This window comes from Cydia pomonella, chromosome 6 (assembly GCF_033807575.1).
Source record: "Cydia pomonella isolate Wapato2018A chromosome 6, ilCydPomo1, whole genome shotgun sequence".
NCBI lineage: Eukaryota > Metazoa > Arthropoda > Insecta > Lepidoptera > Tortricidae > Cydia > Cydia pomonella.
The window spans coordinates 13,057,599-13,077,733 of NC_084708.1; the positions used below are offsets into that span (position 1 = coordinate 13,057,599).

General features: G+C 36.2%; 2 protein-coding genes and 1 long non-coding RNA gene across 5 annotated transcripts; 1 reads left to right on the top strand and 2 right to left on the bottom strand.

Annotated features, from left to right (window-relative positions):
• The first annotated feature begins 217 nt into the window (after positions 1 to 217).
• LOC133519027 (uncharacterized) lies at positions 218 to 2,310 on the top strand. Of its 2 annotated transcripts, XR_009799569.1 has the most exons (3): positions 218 to 623; positions 894 to 1,068; positions 1,552 to 2,310. It is a non-coding gene; the product is annotated as an uncharacterized LOC133519027 (long non-coding RNA). The 2 variants fall into 2 exon arrangements; XR_009799568.1 differs by having other exon boundaries at positions 218 to 1,068.
• A 2,340-nt stretch (positions 2,311 to 4,650) lies between these two features.
• On the bottom strand, positions 4,651 to 11,606 carry LOC133519024 (cytoplasmic tRNA 2-thiolation protein 2-A). The gene is made up of 4 exons (XM_061852886.1): positions 11,239 to 11,606; positions 10,797 to 11,158; positions 9,380 to 9,652; positions 4,651 to 7,758 (listed from the first exon to the last, which is right to left on the bottom strand). The coding sequence occupies exons 1-4, from the start codon at positions 11,501 to 11,503 to the stop codon at positions 7,513 to 7,515; spliced, it is 1,146 nt and encodes a 381-aa protein (XP_061708870.1). The 5' UTR covers positions 11,504 to 11,606; the 3' UTR covers positions 4,651 to 7,512.
• An 830-nt stretch (positions 11,607 to 12,436) lies between these two features.
• On the bottom strand, positions 12,437 to 18,681 carry LOC133519025 (probable elongation factor 1-delta). 2 transcript variants are annotated; one of them, XM_061852888.1, is made up of 7 exons: positions 18,530 to 18,681; positions 18,171 to 18,260; positions 17,912 to 17,998; positions 17,373 to 17,564; positions 15,492 to 15,624; positions 13,160 to 13,401; positions 12,437 to 12,519 (listed from the first exon to the last, which is right to left on the bottom strand). In XM_061852888.1, exons 2-7 carry the CDS (start codon positions 18,255 to 18,257, stop codon positions 12,481 to 12,483), a joined length of 780 nt encoding a protein of 259 aa, XP_061708872.1. In that variant the 5' UTR covers positions 18,258 to 18,260; positions 18,530 to 18,681; the 3' UTR covers positions 12,437 to 12,480. The 2 variants fall into 2 exon arrangements, with proteins under 2 accessions (XP_061708872.1, XP_061708873.1); XM_061852889.1 differs by lacking the exon at positions 17,912 to 17,998.
• Positions 18,682 to 20,135: the final 1,454 nt, after the last annotated feature.

Genomic DNA, 20,135 nt, shown 5'->3' on the forward strand with positions numbered 1-20,135 from the left:
CAGACATTTCATTGAGTAACTCGGCGCTATTATTGTCGTTATGCTTTCTTTTACTGTTGCGAAACATTACCTTCCGGTCCTCCTTTGTTTCGGGCGATAGTTCAGACGTTGACGCGCGGTGCAGATCTGTTTGTGAACCGCCGTTGCCACTTCCAGGTGATGAGTCTTCTAAAGGCATGTTGATCCGTGTTCAGCGCTAGTGTAATTGCGTAGCTCAAGGGCCTGACACTCTTTGATAGAGAAAGATAGTCTTATTGCGATTCCTATAAGAGGAAAGAGAAAATAGTGCAATGCTTTGTCTTTATCACCGACCGGGTTTTTTTTCATGGTCGGGTTATGGCAGCTTAGGAAGGAGGGTGATGGCGATATACAGAAATTTATAAGAGTGAAAGAGACAAAATCCCGCAAGATGCCATACATTAAACTGTCAATCATATTGTCAAGAGTGCTAGTAAACAACGTGGTTTTCTTATTGTAGAAGTTTTATAAAGTGAATGATTGTGTTTATTAAGTATTTAATGGAGGTGTAAGAAGTTTTTACGTACAATTAACATGGTGGGGTGTTCAGTGGTTGCCTACAAAAGCAATAACTTGCGAAAATTAGCGGGTGTAACATTTCATGCGTAAGTACAAGTTTTTCGTATTTTGATCATGTATTTCTTTCTCAAATCTCACAGGAACCAAGTTACTGAGTTACATCATTACTTGGATTATGAAAAACTTGATAAAATAGGAGATATCAGTAAATTATTGCTAAAAATAAAACAGAAAGTTTGGTTATGTAATCCAGTCAAATTCAGTAGTATTTTATTTAGGGTTGCAAACAAATAGAAAAAAAAGTCCCCTGCAATTACCCCATATTTCGGGAGTTTCAAGCTATTTAATATTTCCAGCTCTCCGACGGAGGATGAAATTGTTAAAGAATGGATTGCGGGAACTGGAAAATCAAATTGGATGCCTCACAAATACTCGCGTATTTGTTCCAAACATTTTGAACAACATTGTGTCCGCAAACTGGGCAAACGAACTTTCATCGAAAAGTTTTCTTTTCCAACCTTGTTCATACACGTAAGTTGGCTGTTATTAAATAAGTAATAGTAACTAGTGGGAATAACCCGTAACACTATACACTATTAGAGTTGGTACATCTTAACATAGGTCTCACAGTGTTTTGAAGTATTTATTTGGGTTCTTTGTACACGGGTCGTCTACGGGTTTTAATGGTATTAAACTCTAACAAATTATTGGGGGTAATTTCTGGGAATTAAAAATCCTACCTATTACCAGTGGGAATTTTATTTCCCAGTAGTTACCAGTGGTAAAAGGTGGGAATAAAATTAGTGTAACTACCTGTGGTAAAAGGTGGACAAAAGTTCCTAGTAGTTACCACTAGTAACAACTTGGTGGTAACTAGCAGGAATAACCCTATATAAGACCACAGACTTAAATTTTTAAATTGTTTCTTGGAGGCTTGGTACATGGGATTACGGATTATATGAGTATTAAACTCTAAAATAATGTATTTATTAAAATTGATTAATTGCCCCGCAGGAGAGGAGAGAGAAAATTCTTTTCTTCATCATGTCATGGAAATCGTCCATTCGTGCACGTCGTCGTCGTGGCAGTCTCAACAGCATTCTGAAGCTATTATTGAACTTCATATAATTGATCCACAGGTTACAAGTGTATGTGTAAATAAAGTTTTCTTGACCCCCACAATATGTACAACGCGCAACACGTAAGATTTTTTATTTAAACATAAATATTCGGTTTTAAGTAACAGTTTTAATGTAAATGACCATGTCAACTTAAAATCATATACTGCGAATCAATATTATAGCTATAAATGTCAGTGCGCTGTGTTCCTTTTCAATATCCGCATCGTCCTTTAGATTTTTAGTAATTATATGTCCTAGGTATTAAAAAATGAACACTCTGCTCAAGGCAAAACCACCGAGTGTCACCGGTTCAACTATCGGTAGGATTACCTGCTCGGAAGATGAGTATCTTACGTTTTTAGTAATATTGATGAGCCAATGAGAATCTGCATACGTGTCATACACCTTTCAATCAATCAATTTTTTCAAAAATTCAATTTATTTGTGTTGTTCTCAAGTAAAAGGTACCGCATTGTCGCTTATCATAAGGACGCTCTTACAGGTTATTCGTATAGAGAGCAAGCAAATTGTATCCTTATGGTAAGCGACTATGTGGTACCTTTTACTTGAGAACGACACATTTAATTATTATTTCTAGTAAGTACAGTTATAATAATATAAGTTTTGAATAAAGAAATTACCTCTTTTGATAGTTTATCCTTTTTATTCCAACAATCACCTAATCTTATATCAACTCAAAACTTCATATTGGTAAGTAAGGCTTACTTACAAATTACTACAAAAACAAATAAACCGACTACTAGTTGCGATTATGTTCGTTATTTCTCTTGTGATACTTCGCAAGTTAGGGAGTCAAAATGGCGACTCACTCATTACGTAATTTAAGTACTTGTTGCATCATTTTCCTATTACATTTTAGGGTAATTTTTTGCGACCATGGTAACCCCATATTATGATGTCATGATGACGTCATATATGTCTTTCTCTTACCCCTGGTCGCTCGACTTCTTGTCTAGTTATATTGTATGTCTATGGCGTAGCTGCAGCGGAATGAGCGGGTTAAAAAATATGAGCCCGTCTCGCTTGCCCGAGGCGGTGAGGAGCTGTAACCGCGGGACTCCGCTACCACTTAGATGTATTTGGCGTAATAGCCCACAAATTAAACACTCAAAATTGACACTTTTTGATGTCCAATTTACGATTATATTTGTGTAACGTTGATTTAAAACATTTAATACAAATTTGCGACACGTCTGCTCTGGTCGCTCACTTTCGCAAAAATTTTACAATCATTATACTAAAAGATAGTATATACTATGATCGATATACGTTATATACATAGAGTATTTGAGTGTTATACATGATATCATTATACAAAATGAGTATTATGTTAATTGACCGTAATTCCTAATAAAAATATCGATTTTGTTATTATAGCAAACGTTCATTATATCTTGTGAATGTTATTAAAATGAAATTATATATTATGTAGTTATATCTCACGGGACGCACCCGTTTGAAATAGAGGATCAACCCAGAGGACTGTATCTCACTCGCACTAGTTACAGTATTATAAGTTTGACGTATTCTTTAGGTAAAACAAAATTTCACCCTATGTATGTCGCGTACTCCCATCTTAACAGCCGGCAACGCACTCACAACGCCTCTGGTGTTGGTGATCAGAATCAGGCGATTCTGATCACCAAGCAGGCTGCTCGTTTGATAAGCTAAGTAAATCTGCCCCCAGCAAGTTTTGGCTTGTAATTTTTTTTTATGTGGCTTTTTATTAGTAGCAATTATACAAAATATCAGCACCCCAAATGTACTAAGAAATTCGAAACGAGTGGCGATAAATTAAAACACGACCGAAGGAAGTGTTTTAAATCGACACGAGTTGCGAATTACCTATTCGCACATGTATCGTACAACGTTTTACAGTACATATGGCCCTTTAAATGTTCGACATAGTAACGTAATATGCTAATTTTCGCACTAGTGCGGTAAAGTAGCACATTATGTACTGTAAAAAAATAAAGTACTTTTACGTCGGCGACACCTCCTAGTTTTTCACCAAAGCTAGCCTCTTTAATAAGCTATAAAATGAATGTATTTACTTAATTTTATCTGTGGTATATCGGCACGTCTACACTGGCCGGTTTGTGCGTGAGGAAATTGCCTCACGCTCTGTGTGGACCCGCCTATTGGCATTACGAGCAGAGATGTACAAGATACCCTGTAAAAAGTATCTAAAATACAAAATACTAGGTAGTCAAGTATCTAAGATATCAGATACCATGATACCTCTGGAAATAGAATTTGAAATACAAGATACGTATCTTCTAGATACTTTTCTAAGATAAAATACTTTTTGAAACAAAACTCCGTTTTTAACCAACTTCAACATTTCAAAAGGAGGTTGTCAACCTGGGCCCGATTTTATAAAGTTACAAGTTACAAGAGTACAGGCACCTGTAATGCACTGTGAACGGCTGCAGGTGTTTTATAAATACACACATAATTACAGTTGTAAAGAACCATGGTCAATCTCGATTACAAGTGACATCTACAGGTGTGAAGGACATCACTGTTTTAAAAAAAAGTTTTATATAGATACTCATTGAATTTTGCTACTGTTGTAAGTGTTTGTTGTTAGTTTTGAATTATTAATGGAAAAATGACCAGAAGTAAAGGTAAAATCGAGTGGTTGAGAGCGGTGTTCGATGCCAAATAAACACTTTTCGGGCCGTTTTCAGGTAAAGCATTAAGGCAAAGGACGATAGATTTAATAAGTACTGTTTTACAACCGAGGATCGTGGGTTATTACATTAAAACATATCGTTTCGGTAGCGGCTCAAAGATACGCTGTGTATCGAAAATTATGAATAGTACACTACCATAATGTGTGCACTATACTTATTCGAATAAACGCTTTCTACTCTAAATATACGAATGCTATTAAATCAACGATAAATATCGGCACCAACCCTTTTCATTTTATATAAAATAAAATGAGTCATTAATAAAACCAATATCAAACATATTGTCACTTTTTTTACTATATATTTCAGATACTTTAACAAAAACTGGCAGAGCATGGAAAAGTATATAATATATAAGACTCGGAAGAATATCTCAGAAGAAAAATCATTAATAGTAAAAATTTCGAGCGAGAGAGCGGATCACTGAGAGTACTGAGACACTACTAGTAGCTGCTGTTACAGGACTCGAGACCTATTTCAGTTTCTGTTACAAGTGTAACCTACACCTACACTTTTAAATTACAATATTTTTATAAAACGCTTGTTCGATTATGAGTTTAAAACTTTTAAACTCCCATATTTTCGTCTATGGTTGAGCTACAGGCACTTGTACCCGTAACCTGTAAAATTGTTACACAGTACTTTTATAAAACGCAAATAGGTAGTTTCCAATTTTTCGAAACGCTTGTATTACGTTCTATTTTAACTAAAAGTTGCCCTAAAATTCAACTTTTATACTAAAAACGGCTTTAAATATGTTAAATTAACAAAATATATTTTGACAGATGCTTTCGCGCCCAAAACGCTCTTTGAAAATTGTGTGACGTCACAGTTTACGGTTTGACACATAACTACATACACACGTAGAAGATACGAACTGTCAACTGACATTTGTCATTTGTTGTTTATCGCCTCACTGTCAACAGTGTCAAACCGAGAGTTGTGACGTCATCAGAATCTTCAATGATGTTTCGGGTTTGGTCACGTGACGTGTACCAAAAGATATTTTAAATTCAATATTAACAAAAATATGGTCCTTACAGGTCCCCTAATAGTATTTTATGCAACAGTTGTATAAGAAGGGTCAAAAAAGGCGAGTGGCGTGAGTTGCAATGTGAGCCGGAGCCGAAGGCGTAGGCGAACATTGTAAAGGAATACGCCACGAGAATTTTTTGACCTACTTATACAACGTTGCATACAATATTTTTCCTACGAGTCAACAAAAATAAATCTTAAGTTAGGTAAACAAATTACAGCAAAAGTATATAGCCAAGACGCGCGAGCATACCTTGTTACGCGCCCGGCCCGCCCCGGGCCGCGGCCGGCCGGTCGGCGACACCTCCTCGTAACTCATGAGGCCCTGGTACTTGCTACTTGCTAAATTAATTTTTTGGACAGTTTTTTCTCAATTTTGGCCACCGTAGCCTACGGAGACTAACAAGCAACGCTAAGCGGTCTTCGTAGTCTATGGGTGTTGCTATATTACGGGTGTCACATGCGTGTTTCTGACTTATGAAGTAATTATTTTTACTATGCAACCAAATGAATATTTTGTAAGTTGGCAGCAATGCACTTAGTTTAAAACTGTATTCGTTTTGGTTTTGTTAGGTTGGTAGCCATTAATCGCAGTAACGTTATAGCTTATAAAAGCACAAGAGCTTTTATGAGGAATAGACAATATAGACTTTTCTTGAAACCTTTTATGTATGTTCTTATATTCGTGTTAATGAATGCATAAATGACAGATAACAGTAGAGGAGTAGGAAAAAGTAGTATAACATGTTCTTATAATCGAAAAGAATTTATTGGGATACAATTCAGCCCTAAGATTTGTAGATGGAAACAACCCTATTGTAAAAAACGGAGCAAGTGTTGCCAGTAAACGCCTGTAAACTTGCAAGTTGTAACTTTATATTCTTTATAAAATTGGGCCCTGACGTCATGTTTCTCGGAAAAATCTTAACACAGCGAACTAGGATTTTCAACACATGGTACCTATAGCGACATCTAGCAGGCAATTTGACAACTAAAATTAACTTCTTGCAAATAAAGTTAGGAAATACATACAGAGGTTGGACACAGTTTCTTGCTGTATTTGCAGTATTAGTTTTTTGTGTTATAAGGGACCAAAGTTGTTGTGTACCTCCTCGTGCTAATAACACTGATACCCGAGCAAGCGAAAGATTCCAAAATTGAACCACGAGCGTAGCGAGAAACCGGCTAAATGCGTGTCGGGCCACGGCTATTCTAATGGGGTTGGCCGGTCGAAGTATTGTACAGGCGGCGCCACCATAGGTTTTGCCTGACAATCCTACCAATACTGTAAAAGTCTTTAATTATTTTCGGATTTTTTATGGTATGGAGCATGGATAACCCTTAAAGCTAAATTTTATAGAACAAAACTAGAGAAAGGTAAAACACAAGCTGGCGCCATGTATAAAAACATTTGACAGATGCCAACCCCATTAAGAAACACCAATTACAGGGGGCCTACCACGAAAACCGAAATTCGTAAATTGCGGGGATCTTTCTCTTTTACTCTCACCAAGACGTTATTAGAGTTACAGAGAAAAATGCCCGCAATTGACGAACTTCGATTTTCGCCGTTATAGCCCAGGGGGCCTACCGCGAAAACCGAAATTCGCAAATTGCGGGGATCTTTCTCTTTTACTCTCACTAAGACGTAATTAGAGTGACAGAGAAAAATGCCCGCAATTGACGAATTTCGATTTTCCCGGTAGCCGCCCAGTTCACCTACCAAGTTCACATTAGTCTCATGACTTGTAGAAAGCCGAACGCGATCCGAAAGTATAAGTGTTTCGGTGCGTTCGAGAGGTTCGGCAGTTGTTTAGCTGTAACACGATGTGTGGATTTTTATTCCGAAACCGAAACTTCGGTCGGACACTAAATTTAACAATAAATTATATAAATGAAATAAAATACATGAAACATATATTCTCAAGAATGATATCCTTATAAATAGGAATAGGTACAAATTAAATTATATCTATTCCAAAGTAGATTGGTATACTGAAATAGATTGACAAACCTAATTCAACCTATTTCCTCTCAACTCAATGCCTCACCATGATTGAATGTTGTTACCATGCGAGTTTAATTAACCAAGCAATTAATTAGCTCTGAATATCATCATGAATATACCGTGGTAACGTTGATTTGTCAATTTCTAAATAATTTCTGCTACAACCATAACATAGACGATCATTGACATAAGGAAACATGGATTTCTCATTACTGCAGTTTGCTTGATGTTCGATATTCTTCAACTCTGTATTACTAGGGCTTTGCAGGGACACTACTCGTGAAAAGTTAGTTGCTTCCAGAGCTGTTAACTTTGTGGCTTTTGTCCTCAGGATGCTCTGAAATTTAAGAAAGTCTCTGATACAATTATATAGTAAGTACATATATTTGTCTATAGGTACACCTATCTGTTAACAAACTAACAGTTTAGTATTCTATTATTTGAGACATTTGTGTATGCGGATTGACTAGTTTGATGGCTTTCCAGTTTATTTAGTAGAGGTCCAAATGTGACCGCGACCGGCAAAACGACCCACTTTGTCGCTAGCCATAAGCGAGCTAGCGAGATTTGCTTGTATCTTTATACGAATATAAAGCGTCCTTATGGCAAGCGACAAAGTGGGACGCTTTGCAGGCCGCGTTCACAAATATTCTTAGGTAAAACTATTCCGTTTTAAAAATTATTATTAATAAATAACATTACCAATGTGTAGGAGAGTAAATTATGATTATTAGGTATTTTATAAAAAAAAAATATCAATAAATTCGGAGGCATGAGTAATACTAATAGCCTGTCCATCCATTAATTAAGTAATACCTACATTTTTAAAGGGCAATTGGCCATTGGGAATGTAAACGGGTTATTCCCACTAGTTACCACAAAGTTGTTACCAGTGGTTAGCATTGGTAAAAGGTGTTTTTTATTTTTTTCAGTTTTAAACGAGCCTTAAAAGTGATCAAAAATATTAAAACCGGTGCAAGTGCAAAAAATTAATAGTTAAAGAGAAATTATCGTTTAGATGGAACTTATATTTATCGTGACGTTTCTATGACACTGGATCTTTTATCGAAGGCGCTTACGCCGACTGCGTAGCGTAGCATTGTATTTATATAGGAGCATCGTTGATAATGGCGTAAGAGCCATCGACAATAAGTTACCTTTCAATAATTAACATCAAGATTATACTAACGCACAACTCTACGAGGCGATAGGTAAGGAACCGCTAATAGAAGCGGTGACTGACAGGATACTCGGGCAATTTGTCTTCAACAAGAAATAGAAGATACAGTTACACGAAGAACCTCGTGAAGGACTCAACCCAAGAGAGCTGAGAATATTTACGGATGGATCAAAGCGCCACTGCCTGACCTACATGGAGGCAGAAGAGACAGCCGCCCACGTCATTCTCGAATGCCCAGGGGTGGCAGAGTACCGGGCACAATACCTCGATTCGCCGAGGTCTCTCCCAGAAGTCGTCGGCAACATCAAGGGTCTGCTAGGCTTCTAAGTAGAGTTGGGTTGGCAAGAGTAGTAACCAGTGGTGGTAACTAGTGGAAATAAGTCATGTAAACATTGTGTATAAATTTCAAGGTTGGACAGGTGACCCAATTACAGCTTTCTAATTAGCACAGCGTTTCGGAGGCTCTGGGTCTGCAGTTCTCATGCTACACATCAAAACATTGAAATTATAAAATGGTCTTTAGTCTGCATCCCTGTGACTTTAACAATGCAAGAGAGATAAGGACGGGCAATTAGGCATGGACTTTTTTCAATTTTGGCTTAGTAGGCGGGTCCACACAGAGTGAGCATACGCGCGAGGCAATATCCTCACACACAAACCGGCCAGTGTAGACATGCCTCGCCCAGGCAGCGCGGAAATTGCCTCGCGCCTATGCTCGCTCTGTGTGGACCCACCTAGTGGTAAACTCACATGCGGATCACTCATTCTCATTACATACCTTACACAGAACACATTTTTCACTTGACTGGTCATTGTTATAAGTTCCAATTTTATCAGCAGTTTTGCAAATAGTTGAAATTGTGGCTGGAAAGCTGTCTTGCAATTCAGTAACAAATGACCCAATAACAGACTGCAGGCTGTTTTGTTGGAAAATGCTTTGGTCAGCTGGATGTAGGTTTTTAATATTGATATAATAGTCCAGTTCCTCCTTACTAATGTCTTTCATAGGTCGTAATATTTTGATCCTATCATTCCTTCCATCATAAAAACCCTGAAATAAATTTATGTTTTAAGTATACATGTGACGTTCCACAAATAAAGGTACCTTATGGTGGTTGGCGCTTACATCGTGTAGCACAGCATTAGTATAAAAGTGTTAATAATAGTTAAAGCACAATCCGCTGCCTGTACAGTCAGCATCAAATACTTTGTAGCAGTCAAAGTGGCCAAATAGTTCGGTACAGTACGGTTCGGCTACTTTGACTGCTACAAAGTATTTGACGCTGACTGTACCCATGGCACGTCACATAAAATATTATGGTAAATATCTAAGACTAAATGAGTCACATAAGAATATGATAATGGTTAGAGCAGTCACACATACCTATTAACTTATTGTAGTCATTTCATAGTTAACCTTATTCTAATTGAATTAATTTACACTCAATCACATAATTATACAATGAATGGGGAAGGCCATCTTATAGCCACCTCTGATGTTAAATATTTACTGGGCTCAAACAACATTTTTTATAAAGTAGTAGTATAAAGCATACTTTAAATACTATTTATTATAATGAGCAGTGTCAATTATACATATGATACATAAGGATTCACAGCATTGAAAGCTTAATGGACAAATGCAAATTCCTCGCCACTCATATAAATGAACTGACAATGCTGTATTATATACATACAGTAAGTATTGTCTTAGTTTCTATCATTTGCCATAAAAATACTACTGTTTTGTAAGGTGGAGTTTAATGAGGAGGTCTGTGAGAGTGAAGAGAATATATTTTACATATTAATGTAGGTATCTGGGATAAGTGAGACATGCACATGCAAAATATGCACAGTGGTTGCCGATTTGCAGAACATGCCCAGAAGCATTAACTAAGTAACACATGCATAATATGCATATTATCTGTGATATCTATATTTAAGAATTCTGTAGATAGACAATAAATGGTGGTGCAATGTCATCACCAAAGATTTAAATGCCTGTCGGTTAGTAGAAAACGACATCCAGGATAGAGCAAAGTGAAAGGAGAAAAGTGGACCCCGTAACAAACACTAGGAGGATGATGATGATGTAGATAGACAATAACATTGTACATATTATATTGTGAACGTGCTCTAATATTACAACATACATCATCAACAGTTTTCACATTTACAAAAAAAAAACTACTTACAACATCATCCTGAACTTGTGCTCCCCGACCCATGGTAAGGTTTGACAGCAAATTTATAGCTAAAGTTGCTGTAGTTTCAGCTGTGAAGATATAGTTGCACTGCAATTGTTCTGCTACTCTTACAAGTAAGCTAGATCTTATTTTCATGAAATAATCATTTCTAACCGTAACAGGCATACTTCTCAGAATTGCTTGGAATTCCACCTCATTTTTATTAACAGGCACACAGTTAGCCACTGGTAAGTTTGTGTGAGCCTGAACATATTCTGACATATGAATGACGTAGACTTGGAAGTCATATTGTTTACATTGGTTTATAACAATGCTTGCAGTTTTTTCAGCATTTTTATCATGGACACAATCTGAAAGAAATAAGAGTAATTATGGGTAGGCACTAAAGGGTGTAGGTCCTTTATAATATTCTCATTTAAAAAAAGGTTACCTATCAAATGCACAAAACAAGGCGTAATCCTTAATTTCTTATGATTACTCATAGAAATTCCATTAAAAACCATATCCAACAGTACAGTCGAGCTAGGCCCACCCGATACACAAACCAAAACTCGTTTATTTGGCGGTATTGCTCTATTTTTTCCAATAATGGCTCGAAATTTGTGATTAATGCCAGTAGTAAAACAATTTTCACAGTAGTGATCCTTTTGCCGTAAAACTACAGTTCCGAGAAATTCACACTTTTTGCAATTCATGATTAATGAGAATTGGAAAATAATGTGTCCTTGTTTAATTATTCACTTGAAAACCTCATAGGATAGCTGAATGTAAATTAAAAAATTAAAAAACAAAATTTGAATGAAATCATTGAAATCAAAGCACGCATGCTACACTACAGCAGACAGAAGTTAACCCGCGTGTCATTTTGACATTGACAGCTGTCAATGCTCAGAATTAGTTGTTTGAGTCAAGCTTTAATAATCGGAATATTTTTGGAATGATTGATTAATCAATATGATCAATAGTTTCCATCTACAAATCTTAGGGCTGAATTGGATTATAAGAACACAGTCATGTTCTTATAATCCAAAAGAATATACGACTTTTAGGGGACCTGTAAGGACCATATTTTTGTAAATATTGAATTTAAAATATCTTTTGGCACACGTCACGTGACCAAACCAGAAACCATTGAAGATTCTGATGACGTCACAACTCTCGGATTGACACTGTTGACAGTGAGGCGATAAACAACAAATGACAAATGTCAGTTGACAGTTCGTATCTTCTACGTGTGTATGTAGTTATGTGTCAAACCGTAAACTGTGACTTCACACAATTTTCAAAGAGCGTTTTGGGCGCGAAAGCATCTGTCAAAATATATTTTGTTAATTTAACATATTTAAAGCCGTTTTTAATATAAAAGTTGAATTTTGGGCAACTTTTAGTTAAAATAGAACGTAATACAAGCGTTTCGAAAAATTGGAAACAACCCTATTAAACGCGGTGAAGTTTCTATAAACCTAAGTTTATTGACGATACATAACTGTAGCTTATCCTTGTCTAATGATCTCGCATTGTTATATGTTAGAGGATTGCAGAACCTATTTTTGGCACTCAACTTTCCATCAAGAGAGTTTATGATGATGATGATGATAATGATGGGGAGTAAAAAAGAAAAAAAAAAGTTAAAATAAAAAGAATATTTTTTTTATTTAGAAAACCTTAGTTGTTACACTTTGTTGAATGCTGCAATGTCAACACTTTGTACCTGTAATCAAAAAACGTGACGTGAACTCGGTGGCAGATTTTGCATTAAAAGCTAGTGTTGTGCCAAGTTTATAATTATACTTCGCACCTTCATTATACGCAACCAGCTCTAGAATATGACCTACATTTAAATTTAATCATCCTTATATTACATCATTACTTTTCAATGAGGACTGGTTGAATGATGTAATTTAAAGAAACTAATATAGATAACAAATATTACTGAACAAATAGCCGCCTGGTAGTGTGAGGTTTCAGTGGCGAGCCCACGGCACGTTCGGCGGGGCCTACAGAAATGGGTCAATCTTTCAAGGGATTTGAGCAGCGTGCATTGAGGCCTCTCATATGCGTTTGCATTTGTTTAACCTGGCCGCCGCGCTGCACGCACCGCGTCGAGGGTCCACTCAGTTTGCTTACTAATGTGGACCCCGACAGAGCCAGAATACGCGCGAGGCAATTTCAATGTATGCCCCTCTGTGGCGTTTGCCCCCTAGTTCACTGGCTGGCTACGTCATTATCATGGGTATAATACCTATAAAAAACATGTCTACAACTCGGGAAGAAGTATCCACACACATCATCACACAAATAATTAAGCTGTTAAACATTTTACAGATTAATTTGTAATAACTAGTACTTACAAAGTCTTCATTTTTCTCAATTTCTTCAGTGAGCCAATCCACAGAAACCTTATCATCTTCAACTACACAGGAAATTTGCAGTTTGTGGATGCCATACGCCAGAGGAACTAATTTAGCTGCGCCCCAGAGGAGACCATCTGAGGTGATGTTACGTACTGCCTCCTCCAAAGCCTTCATGTCAGTCTCATCATCCCAAGGTTTGACATCCAGAATAATGTTTGACTTGGCAATGAGGACTGGCTCTGAAAATCAATATAGGACGCATTGTTTTTAAATGAGCAGGGCCAAGATTATCCATTTATGTTACAATCTCTTTTATGTTACAATGGTTGCCAGAAAGCACGAAGTATTTAAATTATGCAATAGTTTTTCATCAGCCATCTCAGCAGACAATATCTAAAGGGTACGAAAAGTAGGATGAAAGCAAAGTTACCCTTCCTAAAACTTAGCAACCTTTTACAAAGCTCTGTTAAAGTTTGTCTCTTTCTAACAAATATAAATATAAATATCGAGATGACGGCAAGGGACAAACGATTATCAACGGCTAGTTAGATTTGACAGACGTTTATGAATAACGCCATAAGTCTGTACCAGGGGTTTCAAAATATTGCATGCAAACCTACAGAGGTTGTTGTTGTCGCTTGTCAAGCAACAAGTACCTATAACTAGATTTTCTTAAATAAGGTGTTTTTTCCCGTTATGTGGTTTGTAGACATCTGGAAACTTTATTAGGGGTACACAGGGTAAGAAGCTTCGAAAGCCCTGCTTTATACTGTGAATATGCTACTGGAATAAGTATCAATAAGTTTTTATCTAAAATTTTATTTTTGGTACAATCGTTGATTGCTGACTGTACTTTTCTTACCACAGGCAGCTAATACTCATCGATATATTTCTAAAAACTTCAAACACAGGTTCCGTTGTTTCATCACAGAGTTCCTATGGCCACCTTCTGTCTCCATCATAAGATCAGCTCCATGGTACAATAATATTGCATTGTCACCCAACCTACATAAGTATGTACATTTTCAGCTCAATCGAAAATAAGGAAGTGGGTCAAATTTGGCTTCCAAGATTTGACCCACACATACATACTAACAGGGCAGAAGCGCTGATGGCCTAGCGGTAAGATTGTGCGACTTGCAATCCCGAGGTCGCGGGTTAAACCCCGCCTCGTACCAATGAGTTTTTCGGAACTTATGTACGAAATATCATTTTATATTTACCAGTCGCTTTTCGGTGAAGGAGAACATCGTGAGGAAACCGGACTAATCCCAACAAGGCCTAGTTTCAATTTTGGACCCGGGTACGTCCTTAAACTACGTCCACAAGAGAGGTATCCAAAGCCATTCCATCTAAATTCGACAAATGGGGTGCGCCGTGTGATTTTTAATATGAATAAAAAAAATTGAGAACTTTCCTTAAGGTGTCAGGAAAGATAAGCCACCACCATTTATTTTTTTATCTTTTAATTTCAGAGCAGTGTCCATTCGAAGGAAAAAATCGGGTCAAATTCCTGCTTGTACATAATGTGGTCTAACTTTTGATTTAGAATAGGTAACCAAATAAATTCTTTATTTGATTAGGTGTGAAATGAGTATTTTATATTGTATGACAAAAGTTCGCTAAACAAACAAAATGGTGTGCCGGGACAACGCGAGAAAGAGGATACATACTTATTTATTTATACGTACTAATAGGGCAAGTCAAATAAAAGCGTGTAATGAAACATCCACTTAAGAGGGGGCTAATTAATTTTAGTACAAAATACCTAGTTTTATAACATAGGGATTTGGATACCAAAATTTTAATCAGAAATATACTGTCAAGAGTTATTGAGGCAAAAATGTAAAAGCCACGCAATCGCCAAATCTTCCGTCGAAAGTTTCGCGCGACACGCCTATATCTTTGTTAATTTCGAATTTACTGAGTTTACGCCCCGTCTTAAATGATTACATCGAAAATCATATTTCAGAAAGTACAATCTCCTACTAAGATATTTAAACCTGCATGGAAGTTTGTTTGTTTTGTTTGTGGGAGGTACCATCAGGTTCAAATGTGCATGGACAATTTATGATGATTCATAACTTGTCAACGCACTTTTGAACCCTACTCTACAAGTATCTCTGTAGATGACTTCTCGTAAGCACAGAGAAATAAGTAATCATAGATTGCTCACTCCATACATATACATCAGATCTCTTATTAAATTGCTTATTATTTTCGTAGTCGACATCTAGCGAAAATATCAGTATTGCCGCGGTGTGCCGACCCCTCTGCCTTAGGAGATTTCTGAGATAAGCAATGACATTCAGGGTATAAATGTACGTACTCTTAGATTTCTTAGCGTTGTACGCTGCAAGACGTTCCTCTCTTATTCTAGCTGCTTCTGCACTCTCTTCTTCATCATCTGACCCAAAAAGATCAACACCATCATCTGAATCTTCAGCTTCTTTAGCTGCAGCCTAAAATTAGACAATACACATACATGAAGATGAACAAATATAGCATATGCACAAGCTGGCTTAGCACAGGAGTGCCGAGATAGTATTGTATTGTAGTTCGGGCGATTTTCCGCAACTCGACGACTGGCGCCTATTTTGCGTGACACGCCGAGATAGTATCCGAGTCACTCTGGAGATAGACTACCCGTATTTTTCTAAATGTATTAATTAGAGAGGGACTGGTAGTTAGTCTATCCCGCGGACGAAAACGTTACAGCGCTCTTGTGTTAAACATACAGAATCTCAATAGACAATAAATAATTTTACGTTGGCATATTTAAGAAAAAAAAAAAAAAATATGGCTCTTTATTCACAAATTACGGGTTTTAGTTTGCATACCTAGAAAGGCAGTAGCTATTTCGTATTCTATGTTGATATTTCAAATGTGCTTTGTACACGTTTTTTTTTTCAAACAGAAGTACTGAGTAATGGCGCTCACTGCAGTTTTCTCCGTTGCCACGCATTTTTTCCGACAACTCACGAATAAATAAATTGATGTTACTAACATATCTACTTTTTTTTTACTAACCAAAAACCGCTTTAAAAATCATATACATTTTTATTTATTTATTATAAACTGATTAGCGATTGGCCCTAGACATACCTGATGGAAAGTGAAGACAGGGCCGAAGATCGGTTCAGTAGTAGCCTATTCACTCTTGCTTTAAAGAGACTGAGGTCATATCATATTTTTACTGTTTTCATCCACTAAAGTATTTATTTATCATTCTCTCTACTACTCTTGGATCACCCCAAAGAGAATTTGAAATAGAGGTGTATTGTCAAAGAAAACTTTGTAGCCACCGCTCAAAACAATACCTTTGGCCTTTGATCTATTAGATGGCGCCACTTTTTGATATTTAGCAAATTTAACACATATTTATACTTTTAGTTAGTCTTATATGTCTTAGCAATTTCCTCGCGCGTATGCTCGCTCTGTGTGGATCCGCCTTATTACATAAGTATGTGCTACTAAAATGTAGTTTGCATAAAAAGAAAGAAATTGTAATGTAAGTCAATATTATGAACAGTCAGCATCAAAAGTAGTGGATCAAACAAGGTTTCAAAAGTATCTACCATTCTGTAACAGCTTAACAAAATGTGGTGGTTCTATATGTAGAACAATTGAGACGTTAAAAGATATACTTTTGAACGTAAATTTTAGAAATTTATCAATATTTGGAAAGTTATCTGGAATATCAGATACTTTTGGCGCGTTGTTTCATCCGCTACTATTTATATTTATGCTGATCCTACCTATTCTTATGACAAATAAAGATCTTTAAAACTAATTTCTTTGCCTAAAACTTAATTTAAGCTTTTTTTTGTATGATATAGGAGGCAAAAGAGGAGTCATATCCCCTGATGGTAAGCGATTACCGTTGCCCATGGACACCACCAAAAGGCTTTTAAAAAAAATAATTATCTGTCAAAGATTTTCCCCATTCACACCCATCTTGTCTTGTGTCATTTTGACCGATATGAAGACTTAGATATGTATTTGAAATACAATTCAATTTAAATTCCAAGTTGGTCCTTTGTACATCATTTAGGCCTTTAAAGAACAACAATGCGAATGTATTTGTTTTAATCTGGATTATAGGGATACATAAATGCAGAGGTCTAAATTTGAATGTCACCATAATTGTACTTGCAGTGCATGTGTCAATTAGATAAAATGTAATTCCATATACATCTAATGGTTTCACCTTAGGAGCCTCAGCCTTGGCTTGGGATGGTTTGCTGCTCTCTAGAGTCTCAACACGCGCCTGCAGGCTGATGACAAGCTTGCGCAAGTCATCCATAGTCTTCTTGAGCTCCGAGTTCTCTTTCTCGAGGTTGCTCACTTTGTTGGTCAGCTCTGTGTTTGGAACTCCGGCTAATGAAGCAACACTATCCATCTGAAATTATTACAATTATTAAATAGCAACTTGTCTTCAATAATAGTGTTCGGGCAAGTATAGCCTGCTTCTATAAAATGTTAAGCCTGCAAGAATAGTCTTCTTTTTATTATAAATATATATTATTAAATATTCAGGTATGTTGACTATTGTCCTTAATAATAATCATAAGTCTTAACTTTATTTAACCCTTATAATGAACCATCTGATAATGATTTCCAATAATGATGATAGTCTTTTACACATACTATTTCTTCATCCACTATTTTTCCAATTGTACTTCTTTATAAGGGTTAAGTTGTAGCGTTAAAAAATGTGTGAATTTATGTAAAATAAGTTTTACTCACACATTCTAGGGAATTTTTGATATGTTGCCTTGCTTTTGCCACTTCATTAGCCAAAGAAGACTGAGTTGAGGCAAGTGGAACTCGGACCTACAACATCATATTTATATGTAAATAAAAAATACTTTTAATATATACTCAACTAAAAAAACAACGGCATGGATAAGGGGTGAATAAATTCAATAATAGATAAAGATAATTGTCAATTGGATCATATAAAAATTAAATGAATGCACTTTGATCTGAAACAGATGCTACTGACCTTCGACAAGGACTCGTAGTAATCCCGCTCCGCATCATGATAGATGGTCTTGTCTAACCAAATTTTTTCGTGGATTAGGGCCGACATTGTCTAATAACAAAAACAATTAAATATTTAGAAGTTTCACTATAAATTAATTATTCTTCTTAACATAATTATTTTACCATACACAGAGAATAACAAAGAATAAATGAAATATTTTAGAGTAATCTAATATTGGCGTGGAACCATAATGCAGCTCTTACAATTTGTGTTTAAATTCAAATATGGATATTTAAGGTTATAGTTATCAAGTTACTATTCTCTTAAGACAATAATAAAAAAAGAGGAATATTTACATGTTTCCAGATAGAATTTACCTTTAAATTGATGATAACTATACAGAGAAGCACCAGAAACCGAAGAAAATGAAATAAAAGTTCCTAAATTAACACGAACGAACCGCACCAATCATCGGTTTTTCGAAAAAAGAGCGTATCGTATCCCCCTTCTTCCACGACGACAAGACACATGTCAAACGGTCAATGTCAAACGGTTATGTTGCCATACATATTTAAAAAAAAAACTAGTCAAGTGCGAATTCGTTTACCTCGCGCACCGAGGGTTCCGTACGAACTTTCAATTTTCTCATGTAACTATAATCTCGAAAGACTTTTGACTAGAAGTATATTATTAGTATAATTATGTACATCGCCATCTATGGACAATTTGGCTAACTAATTTGTTCGATCTGTATGTAATACATACAGATCGAACAAATTAAACTATTGAAATCAAAAGAATTATTGAAACCGCTTTCAATATTTTTTTTGATTTCAATAGTTTTATTTGGAAGAAGTTGTCTTAAGTGTAATCTCGTAGGAATTTCTATTAAAGTCAGAACGCAATGTTGGAAGCAATGGAGACTATCTTACGGAAATTAATACGTATTTATAAATTAAACGAATGCTCAAAAGATAAAATATACAACATATATAGAGATCGAAAAACAAGGAAGTCGGACACATTGTTGCCTAGCAACCGTTATTCTTAGATCAGAATGAGGTTTGAATACTTTTCCCCCAACTTATACCTACTCTCAAGGTTTGATTATGCAGATGTAGTATATGGTCCACGCTTATTAGCACGGACTGTACCCCTAGTGTAAATTTAATCGACATCATAACGTGACGAACGCGTTTGCGTTAAGTCTCATTTTGTATAGGATTTTGAGTTTCCAAAACGTCCCGCTTGGCGCGCTCTTTCTAATTCCAATACAAAATGAGACTAAACGCAAACGCGTACGTCACGTTTCAAAATCGAATTTATTTACACTAGGGGTACTGATCGCATTATACAAAGAGTTCAAAACGTATTGTGCGCGCTATTGTTTTAGAATTCCCCCTCGAGCGCATGTGAGTCCTTATTTAAATGCATCAGGTATTCTCAAAATGGCTTACAGAAGAGAACTCCATCTATCTTCATTGTTGTTTGGTGTATTAAAGTTCTCAAAACCCGAGTACCTCTTTGAAAAGCTCACCTGGCGCTCAAACACTTCTATGAAGTATGGCCTTAGATCGATCAGCAACAAATTGGTAGCTTCACATCATTGCACCTCTGCTTTTCGAGGTAGTTTTAAATACACAGCCACTAAGTGCTGGAATAATATCCCGCCACCATTGCAGATTTTTAATAGTCTTAACAGTTTTAAAACACGGCTTAAGCGACACCTTCTACATATTCAAAATACACTACCTCTTGGCTGTAGAGCTATACCTTCTTATCTCTTATAATAGCCCAGCCAAACATAATTCATTAACTATATTCTTAATAAGTACAAATTTACACTCAACTATATATCTTATCCTAACTTATATATACAAAAAAAAAAAGCTTTATTATTATTTTATTAAAATACTCTAATATGATATTGTACACAAACTAAAGCACATACAAAACCTACACAGTAGGTACACAAATAATTTT